At 42.0% G+C, this 17,596-nt stretch overlaps 1 protein-coding gene across 4 annotated transcripts; it reads left to right on the top strand.

Moving 5' to 3' along the window:
• The first annotated feature begins 1,284 nt into the window (after window positions 1-1,284).
• LOC137835223 (Nucleoporin autopeptidase) lies at window positions 1,285-9,873 on the top strand. Of its 4 annotated transcripts, none has more exons than XM_068643624.2 (13): window positions 1,285-1,416; window positions 1,524-1,695; window positions 1,948-2,247; window positions 2,486-3,136; window positions 3,252-3,479; window positions 3,570-4,162; window positions 4,492-4,579; window positions 4,674-4,734; window positions 7,542-7,680; window positions 7,829-7,945; window positions 8,054-8,228; window positions 8,609-8,674; window positions 8,911-9,873. In XM_068643624.2, exons 2-13 carry the CDS (start codon window positions 1,680-1,682, stop codon window positions 9,600-9,602), a joined length of 3,126 nt encoding a protein of 1,041 aa, XP_068499725.2. In that variant the 5' UTR covers window positions 1,285-1,416; window positions 1,524-1,679; the 3' UTR covers window positions 9,603-9,873. The 4 variants fall into 4 exon arrangements, with proteins under 4 accessions (XP_068499725.2, XP_068499724.2, XP_068499727.2 ...); XM_068643623.2 differs by having other exon boundaries at window positions 2,477-3,136; XM_068643626.2 differs by lacking the exon at window positions 8,609-8,674.
• The last annotated feature ends 7,723 nt before the right edge of the window (window positions 9,874-17,596 follow it).

Raw genomic sequence — 17,596 nt, 5'->3', positions numbered from 1 at the left:
ATATTACCAAGGGGAAAGGACCTAGGATGTTTATTCCCCAGGTATGGAAAGGCCACAGGCTGTAAATTGATCGCAACTCCTCGGCTGGTGCGTGGTGTTAATCAGCATGCTTCTAACATTGCTCACATCGTTGTGCATGCTTCATGCAATCGTCCTTCATAGTCAGCCAATAATACCCAACTCGGACGACCTTCAACGAAAGAGCTCTTCCTCCGATATGGCTTCCACAAATGCCTTCATGAAGCTCCTCCATGATACGGGTGCACTGATCTCCACTTACGCAAGTGAGGATTTGGTGGGTATAACCATGTCGGAACAACTTGCCCTCTATCAAGTTATACTTCCCTGCATTCCTTTTAACTACCTTGGCCTCTGTAGGTTCTGCAGGAACAACCCATCAGCTAGGTAACGGTGGTAAGGGGTTATCCACGTCTCTGTGGTGTCGACCTGTAAGACCTCAAGAAACTCATCTTCCAACAACCCATAGGTGGTTACCCTAGGAACTTTTAAGGTCTCCTGAGTCAACGACTAATGCCTTCTTGCTTTTCATGGGCTTACCTCAAGATCTCCACGTGGCTGACCTCGACTGGTCCCTCTTCAGCGGTCCTTGGTGACTTCAAGGTCTCCTGAATGACTGACCCCTACCGACCTCCACCTGATCTCCTGTGAATCCATGTATAAATCCATGTATGATCTGTATGATTTTTGTGTATGTTTGTGTTTATTAGAATTGAATTATGTGTAAATTTCTAATTAAAAATATTTTCTTTTATATACATGTTGAAAATTTATTTCATTGTTGAAGTATATGTTGTTTGTTGGATGATCAACTACGACCATAATATGTATTTTAGCAGATATACATATACATACTAAAACTATACTTTAAACTTTTTTTTTGTTAAAATTTGTTTTTATATATATTTTAAGTATATTTAAGTTGTATTTTGAAATATTAAATGTTTTGTATAGGTTTTTTTTATTGGGTTTATAATAAAAATGATAATTTTATGAGAGTATTACATTAATATGCTCAATTTTTTTTTACTAAGTATCTCAATACTTTTTTTATTATACTTTTAAAACCGAACATTTACTAATTATTATTTCATTATTATATAAAAAGCTGACTTCACTGGACAAAATTAAAAACAAGAAAATATCCCTTCAATAGTCAAAAGTCCAATCCAACAATGTTTTTGTTTTTCTATCCAGCGGAATTTTTAAGCTACGCGGCTTTCACAATTGGGCCTATTTAGATGCAGGCCCATCACTTTTTTCATCCAAAACTCTCGTTTCGTTTCTTGTCATCAACCGCTAACTTATCACCAAAAAACGAAAGAAAAACCCTTGCTTCTTCTCCGATCATCAGTCCTCTCCTCCTTGTTCTTGCATTTCGCGTCCAACAGAGAGAGGGTTCGTAACTTCGAATATTCCTATTTCTGCGCGAATTAGGGCTTGTGTTCGCTAGGAAACGAATATTCTTGAACCTGACCATGTTTTTCTTCTTCTTTCTTTCGCAGAGCGACTCGCGAAATCACGTCATGCCGTGATTTTTCACGATTCCGCCAAACGAAGATCCTGCTCGCTCGTGATCTAACTCGTGGATAGGTAGCACAATCGCCAAGGCATAACATTCTTCGATTCAGATCGCGATTGTTACTACCTTGCTTCTAACGATGTTTGGTTCGAACCGTAAGTATTGCCTCGCTGCGTTAATTCGTGATGTTTTGCGTGCTTGGTATTAGGGAAATTGCGCGTTTCTGCGAGTGTTGTGGTTGCTTTGGAGAATGATTGTTTTATCGTTTATTGTTGTTGTTATTATTTTTGTTCTTTGCTGGTTTTGTTGATTGGTGTTAAGTAAGCGTGAAGGGTGGGGGATGGTGTTGTTTTGCTTATTGATTACTTTGGCAAACCGTTGATAAATTTGAGTTATCCTTTCGACAGCTTTTGGGCAGTCTTCGTCGAGCCCTTTTGGCTCTCAATCAGTTTTTGGACAGACCAATTCAAGTACCAATCCGTTTGCCCCTAAGCCATTTGGTAGTACGAGTCCATTTGGTTCGCAAACTGGCAGTTCCATGTTCGGAGGTACTTCCACTGGGGTATTTGGTGCGGCTCAACAGTCTTCTCCGTTTGCTTCCAATACAGCTTTTGGGGCTTCATCGTCACCTGCTTTCGGTAGTTCCGTGCCCGCTTTTGGTTCTTCTTCGACTCCTGCTTTTGGTAGCTCATCATCGTCATTTGGTGGTACGAGTGCATGGAATTCCTTTTTCATTTTGTTTAAAAGTTGTTTTTCTTGTTTGTTCATTAGATTGTCTTCATTTATTTCCTTCTGAAAGCTTAAAATTACATCAATTTTTTCACCAGGTTGTTCATTGAATTATCATTTAACTTGCTGTCTTCTTCTTTTCTTTTTTATTATGTTATCGGGACAGTTTTGTGGTTCAATTTGAGAATTGATTATCTTGCTTTATAGGATCATCAGTTTTTGGTCAGAAGCCTGCTTTTGGAGGTTTTGGATCTACTCCTACTCAAACAAGTCCATTCGGTGCTACACAGCAATCACAACCAGCTTTTGGAAGCAGCATATTTGGTTCCTCAACCCCTTTTGGTGGATCATCTCAGCCTGCATTTGGAGCTACAAGCACTCCAGCGTTTGGTGCTACAAGCACTCCTGCATTTGGTGCTTCGAGCACTCCTGCATTTGGTGCAACTAGCACCCCTGCGTTTGGTGCTACAAGCAGCCCTGCATTCGGTGCAACTAGCACCCCTGCGTTTGGTTCCACCTCTAGCCCAACTTTTGGTAACACAGGGAGTGCATTTGGGGTGTCAAGTTCTCCCGTATTTGGTGGTGGGGGAGCCTTTGGTGCTTCTAGTAACCCTATGTTTGGTTCATCAAGCACGTCTGCATTTGGTAGTTCAAGCACTCCATTTGGGGCCTCTAGTACTCCTGCTTTTGGGGCTTCTAGTACTCCTGCTTTTGGGGCCTCTAGTACTCCTGCTTTTGGGGCCTCTAGTACTCCTGCATTTAGTTTTGGATCCACTCAGGCTTTTGGTCAGTCTTCTGCTGCTTTTGGTAGCAGCAGTCCATTCGGTAGTACGGCCTCACCTTTCGGAGGTCAGAGTTCAGCATTTGGTGAGTTCAAGAACCATTAGAATTGACTGTTATATTTCTATTTTAAAGATATTAGGAACAATAGTATCTTGTGCAAATGTAATTGAAAGTAATCTTCAAATATTTTCTCTTGCAGGATCTCAAACACCATCTTCGGCCTTTGGAAATACTGGTATTGGACAGTCAGGTTTTGGAGGTCAGCAACGAGGTGGAAGTAGAGTAGCTAGTTACACAGCAACAGCTGAAGCAGATAGTGGTACCTCTGGACAGACTGCAAAATTGGAATCCATATCTGCCATGCCTGTTTACAAAGACAAAAGTCACGAGGAACTAAGATGGGAGGACTATCAATTGGGAGACAAAGGTATATTTTTAACAATTATAAACATTTGTATAATTCTTCTGGCTTTCATTGCAGTATGATGATTTTGACTTAATGTTTTCTATAATTTAGGTGGACCACTTCCCTCTGGTCAGTCTACTGGTTTGGCAGGCTTCAGTTCGTCTACAACACAGACAAATGCCTTTTCTCCTTCACCAGTGTTTGGTCAATCATCAGCCAATCCTTTTTCTTCCACAACACCTAATTCTAACCCGTTTGCCCCAAAGAGTTCCCCCTTTTCTTCTGGATTTGGAACTTCCGCTGCTCCTGCCTTCAGTTCATCAGCTTTTGGTTCTTCAACAGCAGCAGCAGCACCCTCTATTTTTGGTTCGTCCCCATCTCCATTTGGAGCTAACTCTTCTTCAACTCCCAGCTTTGGGCAATCTCCGTCGCTGTTCAATACTGCTCCTGCTCAGGCTACCTCTTCGCCATTTGGCTCAAGTATTTTTGGCAATACACAGTCATCCCCATTATTTAGTTCTGCAGCCCCTCCAATTGCACAGACAAGTTCTGCTTTTGGACAGAATACCTCCCCCTTTGGGCAGGCTACACCTTTTAGTCAGTCAAGCTTGTTTAATTCACCTTCTTCTGGGCTTGTTGGAAGTATTTTCTCATCAAGTGCATCACTCACTTCTAATAATCTGACAGGTTTTGGTCAAACAGCGGTATGCAATTTCATTTGTATTTGGTAATGAATAATGCTTTTGCATACAATATTTTTCTTTAAAATCACTGTTTTTTATGAGCCAAGATAACATGGAGTCATATTTGAACTTTATACTTTACAAACTTAATGAACATTACACTAATCCAGTTATGTAAGTATTCTATTACTATTTCTGTAAATATTGCATATAATGATGAGTAGTAGTACAGAACAACTATAAAGCCTTATCCATTAGGCAGGATTTCCCTATGTGAGATGCTAAATGGTCAATTGTGTACTGCATTTTGAATATCTAATACTTTTGTTGTTTGACTTTCATATCTGCAGCCGTCCATTTCAACACCTTTTCAACCTGCACAACCTGCTCAGTCGAGTGGTGCTTTTGGCTTTAGCAACTTTGGCCAGACTCAACCTGGTCAGTTTATTATATTATCTTATGCTTATACTACTGTTTGTTTTGTTTCATGCAATGATTGAAGGATTAATGTTTTGAATGACTATTTTATTAGTGGGTGCAAGCAGCTTCGGTGGCACTCCAGGCCTATTTGGTCAGAATAATTTTGGACTTGCGTAAGTTACAATTAGTTTAAGTCTTGCATTTAGTTCAAGTTTTTTTTACCCTTTGGAGTTTTGACCAACGGGCTGTGGCTTTTGAGTTTTGACATATGAAGCACCCACTAAATTAATATCACAAATATTGATGTGTCATGGATTCATAAAGTTCTTAAATATACAAGATATATATGACTTAAATATGGGGACATGAATTTAAGAAAGAAATACTTTGCATAAAATCATCCTCCATTTCATTCTATTTGTCCATTTAATAAGATTTTCTAACACATACTAAGAAAAACAATAAATTAGCTAGTGAATAGGAAATTCTTACTAAAATGTATGTACACTGGTCTCTATTTCATTTTTTTGTAGTTGTTGCGCAATTAAATTGACAAGTATTACATCTTTCTATAAGCTCACCTAACACTACATGTTTTGTGCATATATAAGACTCTAACAACCCTTTTGGTCGCCAGCATATAATAAGATAACTATTTTATCCTGTTATGATCAATTGTTTGGTGCATCGACAGGATATGATTTCCTGATCTTATTCTCTATCATATGCATTTTTTTTATATGCAGGGGAAGTTGCATCAGAAAGTAACAAGATAGGATATTTGACCTTCCTCTTATTTTCACACCACCCCACGTTCATTACCACCACTATCATCATAATTATCTTTGTCATCACTGTTCTCGTTGTCATTGCCACCACTATCATCATAATTATCTTTGTCATCACTGTTCTCGTTGTCATTGCCACCACTCTAGCCATTACTTTCATTGTTGTTACCTCTACCACTTCATATCCATTATCTTCGCTATCATGATTATCATCATCTTTGTCACAACCACCACCACCACCATCATGTGCCAGTACCACTTCCGCCAATTTTCTTAAAACTTATGCTACAACTTCTCCTATTTTTGTCAAAACTTATGCTACAACCATGGTAGTAGAATCGAGATACAAGTAGTGTATCGGAGAGCTGATATTATGAATCGTAAATCGTTTCGTATCGTGAATCGTAAGATTCATAAACATTAAAAAATTTAATATATACTTAAATATATAAGATATGTATACATACAAGATACAATAAATTATATATATGTATGTATATATATATATATTTGTCTATATATATGTACCACACAATTTCACCAAAACAACCTCTATGGTGCATACATGTTATTAAACAAATTATGTCTATCTTTTTTTATTTACTCATTTTTTAAAATCTACATTGATTCACACAATACGGAATCGTTTCGTTTCGGGATTCAGCGATTCTTTGTGCGAATCGCATGATACAGCTAAGATTCAGGGACGAAAAAGATTCTTCACACGATTCGTATCGTGGGAGGGTGAAACCGTATCGTGAATCGTAAGATACTAACTACTATGGCTACAACTTCTACCATTTTTGTCAACTTATGCTACCATTTCCTCCATTCTTACCATCATTATATTGTGTCATCAACCTATCAATACACTGTCTTCATCATCATCCCACTCAAGTCGTCATAACAACCATCACTTTCAAATTGTTTGTACCACTTGCCATCATTGCCATGGCCAGCATCATCTGGTTATTGCTTTTGTTGTCACCACTATTATCATTACCACCATCATTTGTCAGCATCATCTGTGCCTTCACTGGACATACCCTGCGGCATGTGCTGTCACTGGGCAACCTCTGTTCTGCAACTTCTTACTTGAGTTAGAGGTGGAGGTGGTGATTGATGTGGGTGACTGCTTATGGTAGAATAAAGCTACTTTTTTCTTTGTTCAGAGGGGATGACGACTGAGTAGGAAAAGTCCTAGGGTTTTCGGGTGAGAAGGGTTTTAGGCCCGGACCCCAATTCAAGCCACTCCCGCCCCAAACATGTTTTAGGTCCTGCGAGAATGATTATTTTTGCTATTTTTTATTAATAGTGTATTATACTATTATAATCTATAATATTTAAAATCTATAGAAAATATAGAAATATATTATTATAGAATAGAGACAATTATATAACATTAATACTGATTATACATAATTATACATAACCAGAAGCATATAGTTAAATAGAATTTTAATGTAATATAGAATATTCTCTAACAGATAATTGATTCACGAATATTAAGTTGGTTATTTTAGTTAATTGAAATAAATTTGTCTGTATTTTAAAATAATTTCTTATAATACCTTTAATAGTATTGGGACTGTCTATATTGATTTTTCCATTTAATTACTTTTCACCTAAATAATTAATCATAGAGATAATAGTGGTAAGAGTAGACTATTAATTTTCTCCAAATCTTCGTAAGAGAGAAATGGACAATTGACATTACTTATTATTTACTAAACTAATTAAGGGTATTTGAGTCAAAAAATAATTAATGCAATAGAAAGTTAGGTCGGAGGGAGTAATAAGAAGTAAAAACATTAAACGTTATAAAGTATATATGTGAAGACAAAATAGAATAATGACCGTCCTACATTCCTCCATCTCGTCATAGTATTTTTGGGGGCGTGGGGCTGGTTGCTATGCGCTACTATAACAAAAGTTATAGTAACAAATTCTTCCTTAAGCATCAAGTTATATTCCCTCCCTCATGGTCATGCTCCAAGAATTTACATATTTACGTGATTTTATGTTAGAATGTCTATTTGATTCAAGTATCGGCTATATACTCCTTGTCTATGTATCTTGGATTATCGTATGTGTACTGTTATTGGAGCCAATTTGTTTTAATATGAAATGTCTTAAGAATGTGTTTGGATACTGTAATTTCTGTTTTCATTATTTTTTTTTATGTTTGACAGATCTTCTACCCCGAGTTCTGTGACTGTACAAGCAGTTCCGAATACAAATCCATTTGGAACACTTCCTGCAATGCCTCAGATGTCAATTGGTCGAGTTGGAACCACTCCTTCAATTCAATATGGAATCTCTAGCATGCCTGTAATTGCGCTTTCTTGGTTTTAACTTTTGATTTTGTTGATTTTTATGCTAATTTAAGGCTAAATTATTGAACTTTTTTACCATACGAACTGTGGTCAAGAATTGAGTTTTAATTAAAGGTAATGAGTTCAATGACACGTCATTTCAGGCACTAGACAAGCCTGCTCCTGTTAGAATATCGTCTTTATTAACATCTCGGCATCTCTCACAAAGACGAATAAGGCTTCCTGTCAGGAAATATCATTCTAAGAATGATGGTCCAAGGGTTAGTATATTTGTAGCTTTCTTTTCATTCAATCTATAGGTTTCTAGTGAGATAATCTTTCATGGATAGTTGAATATGATATGTCTTAACTTCTATACTCTCTTGCAGGTTCCATTCTTTAGTGATGATGAGGATACTACAACGACACCTAAGGCTGATGCTCTGTTCATTCCTAGGGAAAATCCACGGGCGTTGATCATTTGTCCCATGGAGCAGTGGCCGGCCAAGGCTTCTGAGAAGGCATTAACTTTTAAAGATAGATCCATACCGGTGAATGAGAATGGTAAATTCTTGACTGTATTTAGTGTTCTATCTTTCCCCTAGTTGAGTTGTAGGAATAGAGAGTATTCATTCAGTACGTTGATTATAATGTTCTCCAACCAAAGATTTGTGTACCAGTGTTTTTACTATGATGGGATAGAGTATTCAATTTGTTTTTGAAAACCTTCTGGATGAGTAATGTCTAAATACTACAACTGTAGTTAGAGTAATAATTTACTGCAATGTGTATTGTATATATAATTCTAAAGCTACTCTCAGCCTTTTTTTCCAATGAACTTATCTAATTATCTTAATTATTTGGATATATTTTTAAATTAGAAAAACCTTGCCATAAAATGTGCTGACAAAATGCCCTTGCTTTTTTTCAAATGCCATTTTCAGGAAATATCTCTAAAGAGGCAAGTGTAACACCTGATAGAACCAGTTCACAGGATAAAGATAAAGATAGTACGTGCTATTTCTAGTATTTAATTTATTTATATAATGTAGCTCTAGTATATTGATCTTCTGTAAGAACCATTTTTGCATTTATTGGACTTTGGTTGTGCTGTCAATGGTAATCAAAGTGTTATCAGATCATTGTGACTAAACTACTTTATAAGTGAGGGACAGTTAAAATGCTTCCCTTGTCCCATTTTTGTGCTTTTTAATTTCTGTGCCATAATTTCTGTAAATGATTGCAGAGATTGCTGTAGAAAACGGTGTTGTGAAGGAGCAAGGTCAGTATATAGCGACAAAGCCAACATCCAACGGGAGCAATGAAGATCATTCTTCACAAAAGGCAGACATGTACAAGACACTCAGTGGTCACAGAGCTGGCGAGGCTGCCATTGTATATGAGCATGGAGCTGACGTTGAGGCACTAATGCCAAAACTGCGGCGATCTGATTACTATACGCTGCCTAGGATACACGAACTGGCAGCAAAGGAAAGAGCCGAACCAGGATTCTGTAGTCATGTGAAGGATTTCGTGGTTGGAAGGCAAGGGTATGGCAGCATTAGATTCTTGGGTGAGACGGATGTACGAGGGCTTGATTTGGAGTCCCTGATTCAGTTTAACAATAGGGAGGTGATTGTATACATGGATGATTCAAAGAAACCTCCCGTTGGACAAGGTCTGAATAAGCCTGCTGAGGTGACACTACTGAACATTAAATGTTTCGACAAAAAAACTGGACATCAATATACAGAAGGGCCAAAGATTGAGAAATACAAGGAGATGCTCAAGAGAAAGGCTGAGGACCAAGGTGCTGAATTTGTATCATATGATCCCACTAAAGGAGAGTGGAAGATCAGGGTCAACCATTTCAGCGTCTACAAGCTGGTCGAAGAAGACGAAAACACTTGGATAAATGATGACCATGAAAACAATTAATGGTTGGTTCAATACGGTGGACGTCAACAGTACATTTGATAGTTTCAGAACTTAAAGTTCTGCTTTGAAATGTATTTTGTTTTTCCTGTAAATTGTCACTGTTGTGTGGTTGGATGGATATAGCTTGGGCCAACGTTGTTCAATTGCTTCGTATCTTGTTTTGGGGATATTTTATACATCTTACGGTGGGGATGTTCTAATGTGGCTTTTCCAGCATCATTTTTTCACGCACTTCAATTTTGATTCCCATACATGTTATGGTTATTTTCAACTTTTATGTATTTTGAGTATGGTGGAGTTTGATTTGACATTTTTTTATTTCATTACCTTGATTTGCAAAGTATTTTGGAATTTCTTTCAAGAATGTAATGTCATATGTTTATTTCAGGACTGGACCATAGTCAATTTCTTTATAAAGGGTGTCTGAGACAGTTGAAGATTTAGCATTTTAGCTGCCTTTTCGAGTAAGAAGGTTCATACTAATTGTTATATAATTTTACGTAACAGAAAAGAAGTATTTGCTAAATCCTTTCGAGGAACATTAGCTGCCATTCCTTAGAAAAAGCTGATTTTTATATTGGAACATTTAATTTATTCAATAAATTTATACAAAGGTAAAAGTTGATTACGGTTATAATTGATTATAAATAATGATAATAATCAATTACAAAATATAGTTAATTAACAGTACTTTTGGCTTGCATTCCTAACACAAATCTTAAAGAGATAATATTTTAAGCCTTAGGTTAAAGCTGTTTTGTATGTTAAATGGTCATTTTGATTTGCTAGAAAATAAATATTCAAATTTAAAATTCATTATATGTTATTCAAGAACTATTATTAAAATAGGCAGAAAATTACTTATTTAATTAGAAAAATACGTTAAAAACATTTTTTAAATATTTATTTAAAAAATAAATACAAATAAACCATTCCAATCAGTTCAAGCCATCGGGTATGCGAAATTGACCATCGAATAATGGGCACGACAGGGGTTTGGTTCTAGGGTAAATGCTGTCTTTAAAACTTGTAAAAATGTATATAATACAATGAAAGGTAATGATTTTTTTCAGTCCTTTATATTAGAATTAATTATATTAAAATATAAAATCATAAGGTAGAGCGGAAACACTAAAAGTATTAAAAATTATTAGTTTCATAAGAAACTTAATTTGATCACATCTTTTAAATCATATTTTTTTAAGAAGAAAATATGAGAAGTATTATTTTAATGATTGTACCGTCTCGTCCCCGGGCGTTGATCAAAGTTAAAGTCAACGATTAAGTCAAAGTCAACATATAGTGGGACCACTCGAGGAGTCCAAGGAAGGAAATCAACAGACTGACCGCTTGAGGCGTCGCCAAGAGAAGGCATCGTCAAGAGGAGGCGTTGCCAAAGTAAGGCGTCGCCAGGAGAGGGTGTCGCCAGGTTGAAGCATCGCCAGGTTAAGACGTAGCCCAGAACAGTAACAAAGAGAAGAGAAAGGTGTCTTCAAGGCCATAGTTCTAGTACCAGTAGGGAGTAACCTGACTCGAGAAGTACTCATACCACCGCTGGGAGGCCCTTGGGATAGATACAACCTATAAGAGGGCCACGCTCAGGGGCAAACCGCGTGCGTAGTGCGAGAGGAAGGTAGATACACTCCCAGGGGGAGTGACTAGAGGTTGGGGGGTCTGAGTTGGCACCCAGAAAGTCACCCCACGCGCCAGATGCACTTCGAGAAAAGAAGACTCGCACAATGGAATAACCCTAAGTTGGGTTACGACGCTGTGAGGCTCTTTGCGTAGAATAAACAATCAAGTCAGAAGAACACGTGGCAATAAGCACTAGAATATCAATATTCTCCTGAAAGTTCGCTAAGGTACGCGTTAATTTAGTTTACGTATCAAATGTTTCAAGGCATATTTTTATACACTTTGAATGCGCTTTAACGCGCTTTAAATGCGGGAGGTGTATAAAAAGGGGTCTTGGGACGTTTGAAAGGGGATCCGAGTTTTTGACCTAATTCTCGCAGTTTTACACACACGTAAACCCTAGGTGTTTCGCTGCGCACCCACTGTACGCACAAACAATTAGGGCAACACAGTATTAGTTAATCAGTATTTTCGACCACCTTCAGAGCATCCCTTCACGGTGTTCCGATACGGAGGTGTGTCACCCTTTGATGTTTCTCGCTAGCTGACTTGATCGTCGGAGTTCAAACGGCCGCGAGGGCGCCCCTTTGTTTACTTCTTTTCAGGTACTCACTGACGGAGCAGAACGAGGGTGCCCTAGCTGGCGAGGACAAGCCACGCACGAAGACGCCCCCGGTCAATCGGCTGGAACATTTGGCGCCCACCGTGGGGCCGATATAAAACATCAGTCCCATCACACAGTTTTCCAGTTCCAGTTGCAGTTTCCAACCTAGTTTCCTCACGATTTTTTCAAAGAAAAATTGGTGCAGTTTTTACCAATTGCTTTGGTTGAGTCGCTGTACGATTGCGTTCGTTCGAAGTTCAAGTTTCTCTACCCTTTGGAATTGCACGACAGCTAGGAACGGTTCCAGATGATAAGATCCATGAGACAAGGTTCGACGCGCGCTGAGAATGAAGAGATGACCATGTAGCAACTCATGGGTATGATGCAGGGATTGCAAGAAGCAATGGCGGCGTCGAAAGTGGAGCAAGTACGCATGCAAGCGGATCTCGCGGCATCTCAGGCGAGAAACGATGAGCTCCACCGTACCAACGAGGAGCTGCGCCGCGGATGGCGTGACACAGACGAGCCTGAGGCTGTCACCCCACCAAGAGAATTCTCAACGCCGTTCTCACAGGCGATCCTAGAGACAGCGATCCCCAACACATTCACGGGGCCCAAAGTAACCTTCACAGGGATAGAGGACCCTGAGGCGCACCTTACTGCGTTCCACACGCAGATGATGCTGGTAGGCGACTCTGATGCCGTAAGGTGCAAGCTCTTCATGAGCACCTTGACTGGGATGGCCATGGACTGGTTCGTCAGCCTCCCGGAGGGTCATATCACGTCCTTCACACAACTGTCACAGTTATTCAGAGAGCAGTATCTAGCCAACAGGGCTCCACCCCCAGTTTCATACGACCTGTTTGACGTGAAGCAGTATCAAGGTGAGACTTTGAAGGAGTACATAAGCCGCTTTGGGGCGCATGTGGTGAAAGTTGGCACCAAGGAGGAGCCCATGATCGTGTACGCATTCAGAAAAGGGTGTGTCTTGGGCCTTTCTGCGAATCACTCATTCGCAATCGCCCCAAGACTTTTGCTGAAATAAGGCGTTGTGCAGTAGAGCACATTGCCTTAGAGGGGGAGGTGTACGAGAAACGCACAACCGTCGCGCCCGCACGCCTGAGAGCGCATATGCGCACACAACCCGCTAGGGTCCACGAAGCCGCCACAGAGAGAAAGAACCAAGACAGGAAGCGCACCTACGAGGCAAGGAGGACCTAGCCTAGGGGTCGAGCAGAAGGGAGGAGAGAGGGAAATAGACCTCTGAGGCACAATTTCGTGGTGGAGCTTAAAGACCTCATCGTTGTGCCCAACATAGCTGACAGGTTGAGGCCACTAGTGAAGTCTGACAAGGTGCTGGGACCCCACAAAGAATCATGGTGCGAATTTCATGAGGCATTCGGGGACCATATTAACAACTACTTAGCACTGGGCTATCAGTTGGATGAGCTTGTGAAGAATGGTTTTCTAAAAGATTATCTCGCTGGGTCTACTACCACCACAGCCATGGCGACACCCGAGGAAGGTCAAACACAGAAATACCGACTCACGGAGAAGTGCACACCATTTCTGGCGGCTTTTCCAGAGGAGGACCCACTGCCTCTCAACGTAAGAAATATGTGAGGTCAGTAAGTTCAGTTGCTGGGGAGTTTCCGAATGACCCGTGGGAGTCAGACCTCGTCTTCATAAGGGCTGACCTGCAGGATGTCGTCCCACACGATAATGACCCCGTGGTCATTTCAATAGTCACAGCGGGAAGAAAAGTACACAGCGTTCTCATCGACCAGGGCAACTCTGCAAACGTCATGTTTTGGTCGACCTTCAACAAGCTACAGTTATCCCCTGACCTGCTGAGACCCTATACTGGATGCTTGTATGGGTTTGCAGATAACCCAGTGGAAGTACGTGGCTACCTGGAGCTGAGAACGACGTTCACTGATGGAGCGGCGTCGCGCATCGAGAGTATCTGGTACTTGGTGGTTAACGCCAACTCAGCCTATAACATCTTGTTAGGCAGACCCGCCCTGAACAGATTAAGGGCAGTGTCCTCCACACGCCACATGAAGATGAAGTTACCAGACCTTAGTGGCAAGGTGATAGTTATCAAGTCAGATCAGGAAGAGGCCCAAAAATGCTATGAAAATAGCTTGAAGACAAAGAGAGGCGTGGTCATGGTGATTGAACGACCACCCGTTTCATATTCGCAGATGGAGTTAGAACCAGTGCAAGAGGCGACGCCCGGAGAGTTCACACCTGCCGAGGCCACACCTGCAGGGGCGATGCCTATAGAAGATGCACGCACAGAAGGAAGATACGGCGACGCCTCGCCAATGGAAGAAGTATATGGAGAGGCCTCGCCCATGGAAGAAGAGTTAGAGGAGGCGATGCCTGATGCATCCGATAGGGCGACGCCTATAGAAGAGAACCCCATGAATGAGTCTCGCGCAGAGAACGTGCAGAGTGAGCAACCCCAACCAGTAGACAACGTGGTGAAAAGATAGATAGGGGGTAAGGTGTTCAAATTAGGACGCTTCTTGAGCCAGCAAGAACGAGAAGAGGTAGCTGCAGTGATCTCGCGCCACCTAGACGCATTCGCGTGGATTGCGGCAGACATGCCAGGCATCGACCCAGATTTTTTGTGCCACCATCTTACCTTGGACGCCAAGGTTCGCCTTGTGCGACAGAGAAGGAGGAAGTTCAACGAAGAACGATGCCTCGTCGTGAAGGAAGAGACGTAGAAGCTGCTAAGTGCCGGGCACATCAGGGAGATACAATACCCTAAGTGGTTGGCCAACGTAGTTCTAGTGAAGAAGGCGAATGTGAAGTGGAGGATGTGCGTCGACTTCACAGATTTGAACAAGGCATGCCCAAAGGATTCATATCCGCTGCCCAACATCGACGCGTTAGTGGATAGCGTCTCGGGCTGCAAGATGCTGAGTTTCTTGGATGCATTCTCAGGATACAATCAGATCAAGATGCATCCAAGGGACGAGAGTAAAACGACGTTCATGACGGAGACATGCAGCTACTGTTACAAGGTGATGCCATTTGGGTTGAAGAATGCAGGCGCCACCTACCAAAGGCTAATGGACGAGGTCCTTGCACCCATGCTGGGAAGGAACGTGCAGGCCTACATAGATGACATGGTGGTGACTTCACACGAGAGAGGGCAGCACGCAACGAATCTGGAAGAGCTGTTTGCTACCATATCAAAGTATCGCCTCAAATTAAACGCAAAAAAGTGCGTTTTTGGCGTGGAGGCAGGGAAGTTCTTGGGATTTACGCTCACCGAGAGGGGAATAGAGGCGAACCCCGATAAGTGTGCAGCTATCATCGCCATGAGAAGCCCAACATCAGTTAAAGAAGTTCAGCAATTGACTGGGAGGATGGTAGCTTTATCAAGGCTTGTGTCTGCTGGAGGGGAGAAGGGCCACCCCTACTTCCAATGCCTAAAGAGGAATAGCCGTTTTGCATGGACAGATGAGTGTGAAGCAGCGTTCCTTAAGTTGAAGGAGTACTTGGCGACGCCATCTGTGCTTTGCAAGCCACAAGTAGGCGTCCCCCTCCGATTATACTTCGCGGTAACAGAGTGGGCCATTAGCTCTGTGCTGGTCCAGGAGCAAGACCAGGTGCAGAAGCCCATTTACCAGTCACTGGAGAAGGCAACATTAGCAGTGGTGTTCTCAGTTAGAAGGCTCCGCCATTATTTCCACAGTTTCACAGTGGTGGTGATGACGAATCTCCCCATCCAGAAAGTACTTCAGAAGCCAGATGTAGCGGGGAGGATGGTTCGCTGGGCGGTGGAGCTATCAGAGTTTGATATCCAGTATGAACCTAGGGGATCCATCAAGGGGCAAGTCTATGCTGATTTCGTGGCAGAGTTCTCACCAGGAGGAGATCCTCAAGAGGTAGAGTTGGGGTCAAAATGGATGCTCTCAGTGGATGGGTCCTCCAACCAGCAGGGGAGTGGCGCTTGAATAATCTTGGAGGTGCCTAACGGAGTGTTGATCGAGCAAGCTTTACGCTTCGCCTTCAAAGCCAGCAATAACCAGGCGGAGTACGAGGCGTTGATTGCTGGGATGAAGTACTTGATCGTCGCCATCGAGTATTTCACTAAGTGGATAAAGGCAGAACCGGTGGCACAGATCACTGCGCACAAGGTACAACATTTTGTTTGGAAGAACATTGTGTGTCGTTTTGGGGTGCCGAGGCGTCTCATCTCAGATAATGGCACCCAGTTCGCGAGTCAACAGTTGGGGAAGTAATGCGCAGAAGTAGGAATCAAGCAGGTGTTTGCATTAGTCGAACACCCCCAGACGAATGGGCAGGTCGAGTCAGCGAATAGAGTTTTGTTGAGAGGTTTGAAACGCAGATTAGAGAAGGCTAAGGGGGCGTGGGCAGAAAAAGTACCAAGGATCGTATGGGCTTACCACACCACGCCCCAATCTTCCACCATGGAGACACCGTTCAGTCTGGTTTATGGGTCAGACGCCATGATCCCGGTGGAGATTCACGAGAGCTCACCTCGCTTTCTGAGCTTTGTGACAGAAGAGTCCAACGAAGAAAGAAAGGTGAATCTAGATTTGTTGGATGAGGCCAAGGAGGAAGCAAGGATCAAGGCTGAGGCTGTGAAGAGAAGAGTAGAGCATCAGTACAGCTCTAAGGTGAAGCTACGACAATTTCAAGTTGGCGATCTGGTCATGAGGAAGGCTCACCCTTACGAGTTGGAAAACAAGTTGTCTCCCAAATGGACTGGACCATTCAGAGTAATCAAAGCCAAGGGGAATGGTTCATATAAGTTAGAGACTCTAGAAGGAGGCCCCATCCCACGTAGTTGGAATGCGGCGAATTTAAAGTTTTATTTCAGTTGAAATTTTGTAAAGGGGACACTCTTTTTCCCTCCCGGGGTTTTTTAATGAGGTCACCCAAATAAAGAAAAGAGAAGTTTAAGATATTTCTGCTTTAGTTTTCCCCTCCCATGTAAGATCAAAGATTAAAGAAAAAAAAGACAAAGACTCAAGGCAACGCCAGGCGTCGCCAAGATGAGGCATCACCAAGATGAGGCGTTGCCAAGATGAGGCATCACCAAGATGAGGCGTCGCCAAGATGAGGCGTCACCAAGATAAGACGTCGCCAAGAGGAGGCGTCGCCAAGATAAGGCATCGCCAAGAAGAGGCGTCGCCAAGTTGAAAGGAGTAAAGGTCAAGTTCAGAGCAAGATAACAGGTATGTTGAGTAAAGGTTAAAATCCGGGTGCCCAGTCCTCTGAGCAGGGGTTAAGGGATTCCTTCGGGACGCCCCCTCCTCAGGTATGAGTAGCTAGCCCCGGTATCAGATGTTAGACATAAGTTAAAAATCCAGGTGCCTAGTCCTTGAGCAGGGGTTAAGGGATTCCTTCGTGACACCCCCTCCTCAGGTATGAATAGCTAGCCCTGGTATCAGACGTTAGACGTAGGCTAAAAATTTGGGCGCCTAGTCCCTGAGCAGGGGTTAAGGGATTCCTTCGGGATGCCCCCTCCTCAGGTAGGAATAGCTAGCCCCAGCGTCTGATGTTTAGAACACTTCATCTTGGTGTTTTCAGACACCCTGAGGACGATACGGCGCTACTGTAGTGGGCCTTCCTCAGGCGTGGGCACCAAGCGCGAAGAGATAAGGGCTAAGTGGCTCTGGTGTTTAGACACCCCGTGGGCGATACGACGTTGTTGTAATAGGCCTCTCCACGGGTGTGGACACTAAAGCGCGACTTTTGTCCCGAG

Source organism: Phaseolus vulgaris, chromosome 5 (genome assembly GCF_051622355.1).
Source record: "Phaseolus vulgaris cultivar YP4 chromosome 5, ASM5162235v1, whole genome shotgun sequence".
NCBI classification, from domain to species: domain Eukaryota; kingdom Viridiplantae; phylum Streptophyta; class Magnoliopsida; order Fabales; family Fabaceae; genus Phaseolus; species Phaseolus vulgaris.
The sequence above is the reverse complement of the archived record's forward strand: the minus strand, read 5'-3'. Positions and strand labels throughout refer to the sequence as shown.

What these genes read in the sequence shown, in the direction of transcription:
- LOC137835223 (XM_068643623.2), top strand. An exon ending in CTATCAATTGGGAGACAAAG is followed by an intron (nt 3,480 to 3,569) that starts GTATATTTTTAA and finishes TCTATAATTTAG; the next exon opens with GTGGACCACTTCCCTCTGGT. An exon ending in CTAAGAATGATGGTCCAAGG is followed by an intron (nt 7,946 to 8,053) that starts GTTAGTATATTT and finishes ACTCTCTTGCAG; the next exon opens with GTTCCATTCTTTAGTGATGA.